Source organism: Ochotona curzoniae, unplaced genomic scaffold, assembly GCF_017591425.1.
Source record: "Ochotona curzoniae isolate NIBS_2020 unplaced genomic scaffold, NIBS_Ocur_1.0 scaffold_2476, whole genome shotgun sequence".
Lineage (NCBI taxonomy): Eukaryota > Metazoa > Chordata > Mammalia > Lagomorpha > Ochotonidae > Ochotona > Ochotona curzoniae.
The window spans coordinates 16913998-16930058 of NW_024467095.1; the positions used below are offsets into that span (position 1 = coordinate 16913998).

The 16061-nt window shown below is 46.7% G+C and overlaps 1 protein-coding gene across 3 annotated transcripts in view; it reads left to right on the forward strand.

Moving 5' to 3' along the window:
• The first annotated feature begins 8470 nt into the window (after window positions 1-8470).
• SVOPL (SVOP like) overlaps window positions 8471-16061 on the forward strand; it is a 42838-nt gene continuing 35247 nt past the window's right edge. Inside the window, exons 1-4 of one of the 3 annotated variants that reach the window (XM_041002384.1) lie at window positions 8471-8554; window positions 8694-8785; window positions 11086-11184; window positions 13391-13462. In XM_041002384.1, the coding sequence (XP_040858318.1) occupies window positions 8473-8554; window positions 8694-8785; window positions 11086-11184; window positions 13391-13462 (345 nt within the window). In that variant the 5' untranslated portion in view covers window positions 8471-8472. Of the gene's footprint in view, window positions 8555-8693; window positions 8786-11085; window positions 11185-13390; window positions 13463-16061 lie in introns of those variants that run through there. The other 2 variants (XM_041002385.1, XM_041002386.1) reach the window with 2 other exon arrangements.

Here is a 16061-nt window from a genome sequence, read left to right on the forward strand (position 1 = left end):
CCCCACGGGTCCTGTCTCGCCTCTGATGTCACCTCTGCAAGGTGTCCCCTTGGGAAATAGCTCCTGGCTAGGCTGCAGCATGCAGCTCCATGTTCCTTATTTCCTTGGGGTTTCATGTGACGCAGCCATGTCACAGCGGGGCTACGTTGGCAAATCACTTTGTGTGGAGTCTTAATTATCAAATAAATGATGGAGAAATGAGGGGCAGTGTGCAACCGATGTCTTCTCACATTGCTTTGAGTATTATGCTCAATAAAGGAGTCATTTTTATTAGATATCTTTATTCAAAATGATTCTGTAACGTTTCGTATTGATAATCGCAGGCTGAACAATAGAGCTACATAAACCAGTAATCCCAGAGAAGATTATGGTAATGTTACTCTCATTTCCCCATTCCTCCAAGAGCTTTTCCTCTCGTCCAGAGCGTAGCATTACAGCCTTAGGAACGTTCTCACGAGCTTTCACACCAGATGAGGAAGAATAGATAATACTCTCAGGCGGGAGGGGCCCCCTGCATTGTTAAATCCTGTAAGAATGCAGTGTGACAACACGGCATCACCAGGACTTGGCGCACCATCAGGTGCAATATGCTGCAGTCACCAGAGAAAAGAGATGTGTCAACCTGGACAAATTCTAACACATGCCCTTATTGCCTGGACCTGTGGGTTCATTGAAGATTTCTTAGGACACCTGGTCAGGCAAGCACCCATGAACTTGAGAAGTCATCCTGTTGACTCTTTTGTCTGAATGACTGATCCTTATCCAGGGGAATTATACTCTGTTTGGTAACTGAGCTGGTATTAAGTATCATTGGCACTATTTGAAAAGGAGAGTGACAGATACAGATCTTTTACCTGCCATTTCACTGCCTGAAATACCCACAACTGCCAGGGCCAGGTCAAAGTATGGAGCCTGGAGGTCAAACCAGGACTTCCACATGGTGGCAAGGACCCAAGTGTGCGTACGATCATTCACTGCATTCTCACGTGCGTTGGCAAGGAGCTGAGTTGGAAGTGGAGGAGCTCGGATTCAAACCTGGCACTCTGATATGGGAATGCTGGTGTCCCAGCAGGTGGTTTACCTCACTGCACCACCATGCCTGCCCCTCTTATTTGATTCTTAGTTTTCACAGTTAGTAAACAGGGTTCCAGAAGAGTTGAACAAACTCAGAATCACCTTTTGGATGGGACTGTGTTTTAGCCCTCATTTCTGCTCTGTGTGGAAGGACTAACCAATGCTCATGGAAGAAGCATGACTCGACCCTTAAAGAAAATGTTTGTGTACTTTCCATGTCGGTATCATGATTTGAGCAACACAGTTGAAGACACATGTTAAGTGTTCAATCCGTGTTTAATGAGGTACTACCCATTCAATGAGTAGAAAACTATCATTTGGAGGGAGAAGATGTGCAAATACATGTTTGAGTTCCTACTTCCATACCTTATCGTGTGGACAAGAAACTGAGTTGTTCCCCTTGTTGCCATAAGAGATCTGATATCCACCTCCGTAAAGCACTGCATGTGGAGATGGCATGGGCTAAACGGCAAGAAGAGGCTGACGCAACGCGTAGAGTGGTCGTGAGAAGCACAGAGACCTCCACACTGCCACCATCAAGGACAGCTTCAAGGCTCTCAACTTTCTGCAGCTCTTCTTAGCATCGATCCCCCAAAGCTCCCGTGCTTAGAGCACCAACATTTTGCCCTCTAATTCTAGACAGCAATAGCCCTGAAAAAAATGTTTGCAAGGGCAAAACTTTTCTGTCCCTTAGCCACTCCTACTCTTTTGGAAATCCTCCAGCTCTCCTGAGAATAACATGTTGATTTCCTCCAAAGATTGGCAGCCACTTTCCCTTCCAAAGAGAGATGTAATTTCTTCTTTAAACAGGTGTAGGACTACTGAGAAAGGGGTGTGTTCTGGGCGTCACTCACTGGCTCAAGGCTGCTCCTTAAATCCTGTTTGGAGAGCTGAGTTGAAAGGAGACAATAAGAGCAGGGTCCAGGGTCTTCAGACAGCACCCCAAAAGTCTCCAGGAAGCCGTCAGTGGTCCAGCTTGTGTGTAAAAGGGGAACACCAGGAGTCCCAGAGTGAAAAGCTTCCCAAGGAATTCACAGAGGTAAGACTCTCTTGGCCGGCATTATAGATATGGCTTTGTTTTTCCTGGAGCTTTGAGTGGTGGAGTGGGGGTTGAAAGTTGACTATTCACGCATGGCTAAACCCAAACGGAGCATGAAAATTTCATTCTTTTTGTTGATGTTATTGCAGAACAAATTATATCATGCACAAAAATCCATTTTTTAAAATATCTGTGGTGGCCCAATTATTTATCGCTTTAAAGCGTTAACACAGAAAAACACAATATCAACCAGTGCCTTGAATTTGTTATAATGAAACTTGAACTCCAATTCAGCCTATGAGTTTCAGAGTAAATCCCAATTTCTCAAGGTTTTGTAGGTAGGTTACAGATTCCTTTCCCATTGTAGTTTTTTTGGAAAATGATAATGAGGAAAATGAAGCCTTGTTCCCTGTGCTGTTTCCCGTTTTCCTGAGTTGACCCAAGTGACCATCCACCCATCCTCTTCTCATCCTGCTGTCCAGCCGCCCATCCACCACTTAATCAAAACTCTGTCTAGATTGTAAGGGATTTAGAGTGAGACTTAGAAACAATTATTTTCCCATGCAATCTGGTTGCTTTAAACACTAGTACTGTATTCGTAACTGCTGAAATCACCTTTGATTTTTTTTTTTTAGTATTCCACCATAATTGGCATTGTTATTATTTTAAAGCAACATACATGAATACTTTGAAAAGTTTGTGGGAAATGTGTATTACGGAAAAATATACAAGGATCTCAAAAAAAATGTTTACGGTAAAACAAAAGTCTTAATTCTCTTTCCACCAACTTTTCAAGTGTTCTTGAGTCATTGGCCAATAGGAATAAATACATATTTAGAAAAAGACTAGACATATAATTGATATGCCCTGCATACTCCAAAATTATCCATGTAAGAGGGTAGAGTTAAGTAAGTTTGGGGAGGATTACAAGGCCTTGCAGGCATCATTGCTGTGTAATTCCAGAACACTTCCATCACATCTAAAACAAATGCCAGACCCATTAGTTATCACCCATTCTCCTCCTCGCCCTAACGCTAGGAAGCACTCACCTCTCTTCCTCTGTCAGTTTTCCTGTCCTGGACACGTTCTGTAAGTGGAACCATACAGCATGTGGTGTTGTGTGTCTGGTTTCTTTTACTTGACGTAATGCTTTCATGTGGTCGCATGTGTCAGCACCGTTTAAGTGCTGCATAGTGTTTCATTACCTGACGTACCACATCTGCTTTATCCGTTCATCGGTTGCTAAGCATTCGGCTTGTTCCTACTTCCTGGCCCTTACGCCTTATGCTCGTATGAACATCCACATGCACTCTGGGGCTGCTGTAACAAAGTGCCATACACTGCATGGCAGAAGCAAGAGGAATTCATTGTTCTTCCTGGTTCTGGAGGCCAGAAGTTCAAGATCAGAGTGTTGGCAGGGTGAGTCCTTTAGAAGGCTTGAGGAAGGATCGGTCCCGTGCTTCCCCCTAGCTTCTGCTTTTTTACTGACAGTCTTCAGGGTTTCTCGGCTTGCGGGTGCATCAGCTCCAGGTCTGCCTTTCTGTTCGTACGGGTTCTCCCTTTGAGTGTGACTGTGTGTCACCTCCCTTCTTCTGGAATGACCTCAGCCACATGGGGCTAGGACACTCCCCCCGCCACACACACCTTCAGCTATAGTCTCGGCTCCAGCTTCCTGCTCTTCACAGTCATGACACTGTAGGTGAAAGCAAAGGTCGAGAGTCTAGTGTTTTGTTGTCAGGGTTGATTTAACATTTGTATTGGGGCCTTCTTTTAATTGAAAGTGGAGATGCATACGGCATTCTTCTTTGTGTCCCAGAAGACCTACAATTTCCTGATATTTACTCCAATTCTGCATCCTGTTTTCCTTTACTTGATGTTGTCCTTTGAGGTAAAAGAGCTTTAAACTTGGGTTTAATCCACTTGATCAGTTTTTTCTTTCAGTATCTGTGTCTCGGTGCTAACTGGAAGGCGGCCACCTGATCCCAGCTCACGCTTGATGAGGATCGCCTGCGTGTCCTAAGGGAGCCTCCGAAGGGAGGTCTCCGACCCATCGGCAGCTATTTATTTATTTATTTATTTATTTATTTATTTATTTATTTTATATCTGAGGGACTTGAGGAGTCACAGATACCGAGACTCCTGCGGATACTGAGAGATAGTTCATCCAGCCCGTTGACGGAGGCTGTGCCAGGCATTGGCTGTTGAGTGTAAAGCTGCCGTATCTGTGGGCACATTTTTGTGAAGATATGTGTTTTCAGTTATCCCTGGCGTCCTCACAGGTTTTTAAAAAAACTGTTTATTTTTGGAAAGTCAGATATACAGAGAGGAAGAGAGACAGGAAGATCTTTCGTCCGCCGATTCACTGCCTAAGTGGCTGCAACGGCTGGAGCTGAGCCGATCTGAAGCCAGGATCCAGGAGTTTCCTGTGGGTCTCCCACACAGGTGCAGGGTCCCAAGGGTTTGGGCCATCCTCAGCTGTTTTCCCAGGCCACAAGCAGGGAGCTGGATGGGAAGCAGGGCTGCTGAGTCACAAACTGTGCACCCATATGAGATCCTGGTGCATGAAAGCGAGGAATTTAGCCACTAGGCTACCGCACGAGGCCCCCATAGTTATTTAAAAAAAAAAACCAAACCAAAAATGGGGCTGTCATAATGACTCAATTGGCTAATCTTCCATTTGCAAGTGCCAGAAACCCTTATGGGCATCAGTTCATGACTTGGCTGCTCTACTTCGCATCCAGCTCCATGCTTGTGACCTGGGGAAGCAGTAGAGGATGGCCTGAGTGCTTGGGCCCCTGCTACCCGGACGGGCTCCCAGCTTTGGACCAGCTCAGCCCTGGCCATTTTAGTCATTTTGGAGAAGGAAGCAGTGCGTGGAAGGTCTTTCTCTGTGTCTCCCTCCCTCTCTCTAGATCTCCCTTTCTAATGTAGATAAATCAATATTTTAAAAAAAATGTTTATTTATTTGAAAGGCAGAATAGTATATATATATATATATATATATAAAGAGAGAGAGAGAGAAAGATCTGTGCTGGTTCACTCCCTCGATGTCTGTAACGGCTATGGCAGGGCCGTGTTGAAATCGTGAGCTGCGACCTCCATCCAGGTGTTCCCCTTGGGCGGCCAGAGCCCAGGCACTTGGTCCATCTGCTGCCTGCCAGGAGGTGTTAGCAGGAAGCCGTGTCAGAAGCAGAGCAGCATGGACTCGGTCCAAGGCAGTCCCCTATGGATGTGGTGGTCTAAGCCGCTGTGCCACACTTCCTGCCCTGAGTTAGTTTTGCATCTGATATCAGAGTCCAACTTTATTCCTGTGCATGTGACTAAGCAGTTTATGGGAAAGACTGTCCTTTCTCCCACCGAATCATCTTACATTCAGATTTTGATTGATTTCAATATATGTTAATGGTTTGTCTTGCTGTCTATAACCATGCTGAGTCCTAGCCAATATTTAATGTGTACTAAAGTCTATTTTATAATGAAAAGAAGGCAAATTTCCCGCTAACAGTTTATCTATTTATATTAAAAATGGCCAGATGAAGAACATCCCTCAAAAGGATGATTGACAGTGTCTGAGCACCGAGTGGTGCCTTAGGCCTGGCTGCCCCTCCTGGCTGTGGGCTCTCAGACGGGCTGAGACTCCTTGCTCCGTGAGCATCCCCTCGGGTGGGAGCGTTTCATGGGTTCTGAGCAGTGTTCATCTCTCATCTGTGTGGCCAGAAGACAAAGAATCTACATTGCAGGGTGATTGTTCGCATGTGTATCTTGTGTCTCCAGCAAGATTCCAAATGCCCGAGGACAGGGGATGTGGTAGACACTGGAAGCCCACGTGACACAAGCATGGAACTGGCATCTGGCAAATAGACATGCCCCGGATGTGCCACCACACGATGCACAGTGGGCGGCTTTTACGATCTAGAAAGACAAGACCTTATTTTGAATTCTTTAAAAATATTATGTAAATTTTATTTATTTAAAAGACTTCTTTATTTTTGTTCAAAAGACAGATTTACAGAGACCTAAGGAGAGACACAGAGAGAGAGAGAGCTGCCATCTCCTGACTCACTCCCCAAATGGCTCCAACGGCCAAAGCTGAGCTGATCTGAAGCCAAGAGCTTCTTCTGGGTCTCTCATGTAGGCTCAGATTCCCAAGGGATTTGAACCACCCTCTGCTGCTTTCTCTGGCCATAAATAACAAGCTGGATGGGAAGTGGAGCAGCCAGGACACAAACTGACACCCAAATGGGATGGCTGCGCTGCAGGCAGAGGCTTAGCCTGTTATGCCATGGTGCCAGTCCCATTTCCCCTGTATTTATACATCACCTCCAAGTTTCCTCCTGATCTCTTATTATTACTGTGATAAGTACATTAAAGCAAGATGAGCCCTCTGAGTACAGGTGTAACAGTGCTGTTAACCGCAGGCCCTGTGTTGTCCTGCAGATGTGTGGGACACACTCATCTGGGTTAACCGAGACATTGTACCCTCCCGGCGACCATGAGTCCGTCTTCTAGCTTTTGTCTTAGACTGTTGTACATTCTCCTCACACGTGATACAACGTGCCCGGCTCCTTTCACTTAGCAGACATGTTCTTTATCCATCCATGATGCTGTAGATGGCAGGAAGTCCTCTTCCTGGGACTCTTCCTGGAAGCGCTCTCGAGACACTGCTGATGTACATCTCCCGGGTGATTAGCGAGGCTAAGTACCTTTGCGTGCACCTGTCGGTTGAGGACTGTTGAGCCAGGGTCTTTGTTATTTCATTGGGCTGTTTTTATTTTTCTCCTGAGTTGCAGGAATTCCTCATATATTTTGGATATGAACACTTTCTGAGTTCACTGTCATTTTTTGGTGGTCTGACCTTGGGTAAGTTACATAAGAATCTTAGGACCACATTCTGGGAACCATTTGTTAAAATGTTACAGCTATGCAGAAGTAAATGCAGTAAAATGAACTCCAGTGTGTCCATCAGCCTCCATCGGTGATGTTTAATATTGAGCCATTCTGTCCATAACCATGTAGACACACAGCTACTTCCTACTTGCACTGTTCCTCCCAAGCTTCTAATTATATCAAAACCAATTCCCGACATCCTAATCATTACATATTTAAATATCTCCAAAAGGTAGGAATATTTTTCCCATAGCTGTAATATCATTGTCATACCTAATGACAAGATTACAAATTTGCTTATATTTCCCTTATTTTCTTTTTCTGTTCTTGTACTCCTTTGCTTTTTGTATTGTTGTAACTGTTTCTAACCGTTGATTTGAGGATCCAGGTAAGAGCCGCTCAAGCATGTGGTAGCCACGTCTTTTAATCCTTAGGTTCCTATTTCCTCTTTTTTTTTTTTTCCCCTTGTCATTTATTTACCGAAGAAGCCAGATCATTTATTTATAATCCAAATTCTTACATTCTGCATTTTTTCATTATTATATCCACTTGGTAATTGTTTAACATGTTTTTTTACTTTGGGGCAAACTGGTAGATAGAGCTAGAGGGTTGATTGGATTCAGGTTCAAGCTCTTTTGATGAGAATAATTCACAGGTGATAATACTATCACTTTTTTTTTTTCTAATGGCCTCTCCCTGGCTTATCATCGGCTTGTTTTTCTTTCAGTTGGTTGTAGGAGTTTGCAGTAGGCTCCTCCTCTCTCAGGGAAGCTCTCCAAGAACCTTTACTTGGTAGTCAGTCCTAATCCATCCCTGGCCGGAGCCGTTATGTTGTTAGGAGTTACAAGCTAGTGATGATTTAATTCCATCCTTCTTTCTGCAAGTTTTAGATGAAATTCAAGAATAATTTTCTTTATTTGGTGACCCTAATGTACAGGCAGTTTGTACAAAAAAAGTCAAGAATAATGAGTTTATTGCTTAGCATCCTCCAAAGATGATCCAGGAGGCCCTCTCCTTAGTACTATGAAGAAGTGGGTTTCAACATCTTTGGTATGTTTAACTCCTTTGCACCTGTTATTGTTTGAGGGCAAAAATCCAATCTTGATAAATAGTAACAACGCCAATAGCTCCCGCTGCCTGAGCATTTAGTGCAACCAGGGTTTGGGTTAAATGCTTCTTGTGGACTCAAAACAACCTGGAATTCTGTTACAATTATTCTACTACCCCCAACTGAGAGATGAGAAAACCGAGGTGTGTGAAAGACAGCTTCCTCCAGCGCGAGCCTAAACAGGAGGAGGGTGGGAGACTGGCAGGAGGGCAGAAACACCTGCAGGAGTGCCCAGAGGGCCCAGTGAGAATTTGTGCGTAACAAGCCTGACCTGGAACGAGTACTGAGCTGCCTTCTCCTCCTCCTCTTCTACCCTTTCTCGCTTCCATCCAGGAAGCTAGTGGGACGGGGAACCATTCAGAAGATGGCGACCCGACAGGCAGAGCCTGTCACCATCATCAGCCTCCGCAAGTTGAGCGTGGCTGCCCCAGAGCCACAGCCCAAAGGTAAGGCCAGCAGGGAGGTGACCGGCTCTCACGCCACTGCCCTGTCGCCCACCGCCCGCTAGGAGCTTGTTGCTGTCACGGTGGTGGCGGGTGGTCTTGACACGCCTTCCCTTCCCCTGGCCAGCTCTTCCTCCCATAGAGTCCAAGACGTTCACCGTGGAAGAAGCAGTAGAGACCATTGGCTTCGGACGCTTCCACATTGCCCTGTTCCTGATCATGGGCAGCACGGGGGTGAGTCCTCGGGGAAGCCTATTGCTGGATGGAGCCTTCCATCCTGGGCGGGGGTACAGGGGTACAGGGGTACAGGAGCGGGCAGACTGCGAGAGCCGCAGATCCCCTTTCTGCACCTGCGGTATGAGGTGCCTTCTCGGTTGTGAGAACTTAACGCCTATTTATTTATTATTTATTAATTTTAAAAGCCTTTATACTGAGGCCACGGGAAGCCGGGAGGCAATGAGGGTGCTTTTCTGTGTAAAATCAGGCCCGTGGCATAAGAATCACCTGGGCCGCTTGCTACAACCATGGATTTCTGCGCTTTCAGGAGGCACGAGGGTTTACTGTTTTACTGCTTGGAGAATCAGGTGTGGGGCCCGTGTGGTCGTAGTTAGAGGTGGGGCTTTTCACAGGTGGGGAAGCTACGAAGGGCTCTGCCCACGTGAACAGGGTTAAGACTTGGTTCAAAGAGTCTGCGCGCAGCAGCGCCCGGCTTGCTGGCGCATCTCTCCTCGCGCTCCGGGGGCGCCACGGAAGCTGCTGCTGCCTGCTTCGTGGACTTTCCAATCTCCAGAACAGCAGGAAATCCATTTCTGGGCTCTGTAAGTTGCCGGGCCTCGGGTATTGTGGCGTACCTAAGGCAAATGGGCTAGCACAGGGACCACAGGCTATCTTAGGGGAACAGAACAAGGCTGGCTTCCCCCAGGACTTTCACAGTGTGTGAACGGATAAGCTCTCGCTGCCGCCTCCTCTGTGAGTGGGGGTGAGACTGTGTTAGGAAACCACACGGAGCATGATGGTGATGAGACGGAAAGGCAAATTTAAAAGGAGTGTTTGAGCCCACAGTGGAAGGGTGGGAGAGCAGAGGGCGCACGCGGGGCTCCCTGGCCTCCGCCACGCAGCTCCGCAGATACCCGAGGGGTCTGGGAGGTGGGGGCAGCGCTGCAGCGCTGACATCTTGCAAAAGCCTGTACCCTTAGGCGATGCCGGTGTTTTGGCTTTGATGTCCCAGACCCCTGAGCTCTGCAGAGTTCTAAGTGTTCTACTCAGCGACACGAATACCCTAGCAGTGTGCGCTGTCCTCCACGCTTTCATCGTTTTCCACCTCTAGGCACGAATCCTCCGCGTAACCTTGCACTTTTTCAGCCCTTCCGTATCCTACACTTCATTTCTATCGCATGTTTCTCTTTTTTAACATCTATCTACTTTGTCAGAGGGAGGTAGGGGTTACAAATTTGTGGGTTACAAATGTAGTTACAGGATGATGTCAAACTTTAAGCTGAAAAAATGTTAAGGGAGCAGGTGGTTGTCATAGAAGTTAATGGTGCTTGGAACACCTGCATCCCGTATTGGAGGGCCTGTGTTTTTCCTGGCTCTGTTTCTGACGACGGCTTCCTGGTACACATCCTGGGAGCTGGGGGATGGTTCAAGTAGCTGGGTGTCTGCCACTGTGGTTGGGATGACTGAGTTACGAACTCCTGGCCCAGCCCTGACCTTTAAGAGATGGAAGATATGCTTCTCTCCGACTTTCAAATAAATCAAAGTAGACCAATATTTTTTCTCCTAGAGATTTATTTTTATTAGAAAGGCGGATATACAGAGAGGAGGAGAGACAGAGGAAGATCTTCCGTCCCATGGTTCACTCCCCAAGCGGCCGCAACGGCTAGAGCTGAGCTGATCCAAAGCCAGGAGACAGGAACTTCTTCCAGGTCTCCCATGTGATACAGGGTCCCAAAGCTTTGGGCTGTCCTTGACTGCTTTCCCAGGCTACAAGCAGGGAGCTGGATGGGAAGTGGAGCTGCTGGGATTAGAACCAGCACCCATATGGGATCCCAGGCATGCAAGGCGAAGAGTTTAACCACTATGCTATTGCACCGGGCCCAAAGTAAGCCAATATTTAGTAGCACATCCTGCACTAAGTTTGCTCAACACATTCTTGCCTTGTGAACTTTTACTTGGTGCTAGTTGTTGTATCCTTTCCAACGTTGGGAATGCTGGGTTCACTGTGGGCCTGCCTTTCCCTACCCCCATCCACACCCTGCCCAACACTCACCATCACGGTGCTCCTGTGTGATGTGTGAGTCACAAAAGCACAAGGGGACACCTTTAAGTTGTTGGAACTCCAAAGGTCCCATCCAAAAAAGCCAACTTCCTCCAGTCCCTTATGCGATTAGCAGTGCTGTGAGTATGCAGGAGGGGTGCTCTCCGTGAAGGCAAGGGCAAGAGGGGGTTCTGACCGGGCCAACAATGGATAACAGATGTGGCGGAAAGGACTGCGAGCTGGCCCTGAGACGCCATGTTCTGTCTTCTGTTTGCAGGTTGCTGAGGCCATGGAAATCATGTTAATAGCTGTGGTGTCGCCTGTCATCCGCTGTGAATGGCAACTGGAGAACTGGCAGGTGGCCTTGGTGACAACAGTGAGTAGCTGCTTTCTGCTCCTTGAGGGAACCCCTGTGGGCAGGGCCTCCTCTTCCCTCCTCCCCACCCCCAGGGCCATCATTCACAGGTTCCTCACCACCTGGGTGGGTTTACAGATCTGCTCCCCTGAAGTTGATAACCTTGAAATGCTCGCTGTCCAGCCCCGAGACAGTCCAGATGAGAGAAATGCAAGGTAGAGAAAGTGAGTTGGTCTTGGATGAAGTCGGATCAGTAAGAAGCTACTTAGGAAGGCCAGTGTGACTTAACCAATCGCCAAGACATGTCCGCCGAGGACTGTTGTCACTGGACTGGATCCCTCACTTGAGTCCTCTGTGGTGTCTTATAAATGGCCAGTTGTGTCTTTGAGGCCCGAGGACCCGAGTCTGGTGTCATGCTCAATCATAGTGAATCTGTGCTTCTCTCTCCCTCTCCCAATGTTAAAATTCTCTCCCCTCTCTTTTTTTTTTTTTTTTAAAGATTCATTTATTTGAAAGTCAGAGGAAGAAACAGAAGTCTTTTATCTGCCAATTCCTTTTCTGATGGCCAGGGCTGGGCTGGGCAGACAGGAGCCAGAGATTCCTTTCTGGGTCTCGCACGTGGGGGGCCCCAGCACGTGGGCCAGGCTCTGCTGCTTGCGCAGGCGCATTTGGAAGCTGGATCCGAAGCGGAGCAGCCAGGACTGAGTTAGTCTCACGTGGAACGTCAGCGCTCTTGTAAAAGGCGGCCCAACCCACTGAGACGCTGCGCCAGGCCCTGTTCTGCTGCGTTGGTTCCCTTGTCTACAACTTGGCCTGAGCGTTAATTGAGTAACTCGGTGTGTGCTGATCAATGTCATTCACATTCTGGTAAATTAGTGTTAAACGAAACTCCATATATAGCATAATCAGAAGCTACACATCGTTACCCATGAGCAGAATAGACCCGGTGCTTGGAGGGCAGCAAATACTGTTGGTGCACAGCCTTGCATGGAGGGTATAGAACTTTGCATCAAGGATTCTGTACCAGATAGCAGAGCGCACAGGGCAAAACCATGATTTTTGTTATCTGAGAACTCATGATTTTTAAAAATAGTTTACGGTGAAAGAAATGCATGTGAGTCTTATGGTAAAAAGATAAAATTTAGTCGAACCGTCTTGATTCGCTTTATTTTCAATTCTTGGAAACTGGTAACACTTCATACAGTGTTTCGATGGGCTGATGGGCTGAGCAAAAGTTGGTTTTGTGAACAAAACTAAGGAAAGTGGAAACCAAGAATAGAAAGGGAATTGAGCATTTTGGAGTTGGTTCATTCATGGGGTGGGGACCAGGAGTCAGGGCAGTGGGAAAACAGCTGCTTGATATCCTCCTGTTACCTTTTGTGTTGGGATTAAAGCTGAGGGAACTTGATTCTCTTGGCAACTGAAACCGGCCTGTTAGGGAACTTGGCAGTTCTCTCTCTAATCCTGGTACGTGGGAAGGGCAGACAAAAGAGCAGATAAAAAGCTTGGTGATGGCTTTTGCACAAGTGACTCCATTTTGATTTTTACTCTGGTTTGTTGGGGCCTGATATGGGAACTTAGTTAAAAATAATTTTTATTGAACACTTAAGAAGAAAAAGGAAGAGCAATGAGAAAGCAAGCACATAACAGGGACTGCTAGATGAGAGGGAAGGTAGTTCTCCAAGCCCTGGACCCCTGTGTCCGCCTGGAGCAGCGTCCCTAAGCTGTGGGATCCATCACCAAGGAGCACGGACAACACCAGGAACACCAGGAATACAGCATGTACTGGCCCTTAACCTCCACCCCTCACACATTCCCACTCTGCTTTTGGTTAAGACAGATGAAGACTTAAAGCATCAGTGCACAACTTTTTTTTTTTTTTTCAAGGGTTTGTCTAATAGAAAGGCAGAATTGGAGGGGAAGGAGAGAGAAAAGGAGAGATCTTCCATTCTGTGATTGTATTCCTCAAATGGCCACAAGGCTTGGAGGTGGAGCAGTCCAAAGCTAGGAGCTTCTCTTGGGTATCCCACAGGGGAGCAGGGCCTGAAGTCCTTGGCCATCTTCCGTTGCTCTTCCAGGCACATTAACAGAGAGCTGGATTGGAAGTGGAACATCCAGGACTTGAACTGGAATACCAGAGCTACAGGCAGTAGCTTTACCCACTACGCCCCACTGTTGCACATCTTAAACTCTGCTTAGAGAATGTTTTCTCCTCGCCCCCACTCAGATGGTGTTTTTCGGCTACATGGTCTTCAGCATCCTGTTTGGTCTCCTGGCTGACAGATATGGCCGTTGGAAGGTAAGTCGGGCCTTGGGTTATAATCTGGAATCTTCTTTGGGATATTTTGTAGTAACCTTGCCTCGCCTTCTCTTCTGGCCTCTGGACATCTCCCTGTCAATGTTTGAGATAGGCAGTATGGAAGCATCCTTCCATGAGAGCGTAGTCCTGGATCCTGTCTCCACATCTGGTCCTCTTCAGTCCAGGTGTGGAACTAATGGATGGGCAAGGTTGGAACATATTAGAGACTGGGTGAACTACAGGCCATAGGGGGTTGAAGCTTGTTCCTGGGCTGCTTGGGTGAGGGCAAGTGGGGGATCTGGCCACTGAGTATGTGGGTCCAGAATCTGTGCAATATGTTTGTTACAAAACTCTGTCTCTGCAGTGGGGAATATAAGAATGTGGGCACTTAGGGGGTATAAGTAGAAGCAGATAAATCTTAGTTGGTCTTAGCCTTAAGACGAAGCCGCTTGGTCAGGATCACACATTTATTAGGATTAAACACCAAAACACATATCCATGTCTTCTGGTTACAAATCCCGGTCTGTTTCTCTTTTTTTGCACTTTGATTTCTGGGGAAGAAAGGTGGTGGTGGGGGGGCGTTTGGGGTAGTGGGTAAGATGCACTTTGGGATGCCCAGGTTGGAGTCCCTGCTCCATTCCTGATTCCAACTTCCTGCTAATGGTACCTTGGGAGGCAGCAGGTGTTGGGTCATGTGCTTGGGCCCCTGACATTCATGTGGAAGAAAGGGACTGAATCTTGCCTCAGTTTGTTCTGGCTCAGTCCCAGCTGTTGGGACTATTTGGGGGAGAAAACCAATAGTTGGGAGATCTTTGTTCTGTCACTTTGAAATAATTTTTTTTTAAAGACCAAAGGAAGACATTAATAAAAATTTCTCTACATCTTAAAGTGCATACAATATCTGGGACAGATAATGAGCAGTTAAAATGTCTGCGGCTCACCTCACAGTGCCTGGGTTCGATACCCAGTTGCAGCTCCCGATTCTTCCTGCTAATGTGTTCCCTGAGTGGCAGCAATAATGGCTCAGATGATTGAAGAAAGCTGCTTGCTTTCACCCTGGGCCAGCCCCAGCCATTGAAGGCATCTGGGAATCAAAGGATGGGAGCCCTCTGCTTTGGTGGCTGCCTGCCTCTCAAATACCAGACTTTCATAGATCAATATGAAGATGTAAATATCTCAAAATTATGTGGAAAGAAATATAAATTCAAGGACCCTTGAAAAAAGTTGTTACAAGAGTTTTCAAAAGCAAAATTACAGAGCAAGGCACAAACTTCTGCGAGGAATTTTTCATAAAGAAACCTGTGTTGGGTAAACCTTTTTATACCCGCAGTCAAGGAGTCCTTGAACTTGGCAGGAAATGCATGTAACAAAAATACGTGTGGATTTTAAGGTGATTTTGAACCACTGATAAACTTTTAATTCCCTTTTCCATGCTCTTTACCCAACTTCTTCATTTCTTGACCTTTCACATGAAAGCGCTTCTAGCTGTTGGTTTACTTCCCAAACGCACGCAACAGCTAAGGTTGGACCAAGACGAAGGCCAGAGTCAGGAGTTCAAGTGCGGGTCTCCCCCTGCATGGCCGGGGCCCGAGGACTCGAGCTGGGCATTGGCAGGACTCTGGTCTGGGAGCAGAATTGCTGAGACCGGAGCCACACACTCTGCTGTGGGGTGAGCGTCCCAAGTGGTGAACCACTGCATCCAGTGGGCGCCCTTCTGAGATGCTTCTCATTGAATTTCTTTGGCATGATGGGCACATAAACTATTCATGAACTTGCTTATCTCAGGGATTCATCCCATCTGAGACCTTACGGAGTTCAGGACAATTAGACTTCTTAGCATAATTTTCCTGTCACCTTGGCGATATGAACAAGAACATTGGAAATGTCTATTTTCTTACTCCGGTGTTTGCTTCCCGGAAATCCAGCTTATCAGACTGAGCAAACACGTGTCGGGGTCAACAGCAGCTTATTGGACAGGAAAGTGTGAAACAGCCTCAGCATTCAAAAATAGGCTTAGAATAGGCTTGCGTGTTGTATTACATGCGTTGCAGCATGAGTCCCCTGAACATTTTATAGCTATTAAGAGTTTGCACTTACAAATGAAAACAGGACTAACCGGCATGAATAGTCGTTTCTTTGGGCTAGTGGATGAAAGATGTCATTTGTTTTGTTGTTTCTCCTTCCTCATTCTCCACTATGAACTTTAATACATTTTTTATATTAATATAAACTTCCTCAGTATACTCATTGCCACAGAGTGGCTGCTTTGGTGCTCTGACCACTTTTGAGTAGAGAGCACTGTTTTACTACTTAATTTCAAGGGGGGAGGGAGGGGAAACTTTGAGCCTATGGAACTGAATCATTTAAAAAAAAGTTTAAAAGTTAATTTGGAGAGAAAGAGGTGAACAGATCTTCCACAGCTGGCTCAGTCCACAGCTGGCTCAGTCCCAGATGCCACAACCACCAGATCCGAGCCACGCAGAAACAGGAATGTGGATCTCATGTGAGTGGCAAAAGTCAAAGGCCATGGGCCATATTCCGCCGTTTTCCCAGGTCCTTGAGGGAATCAGGGGGCAAAGCTGCTGACACCTGAGCTGGT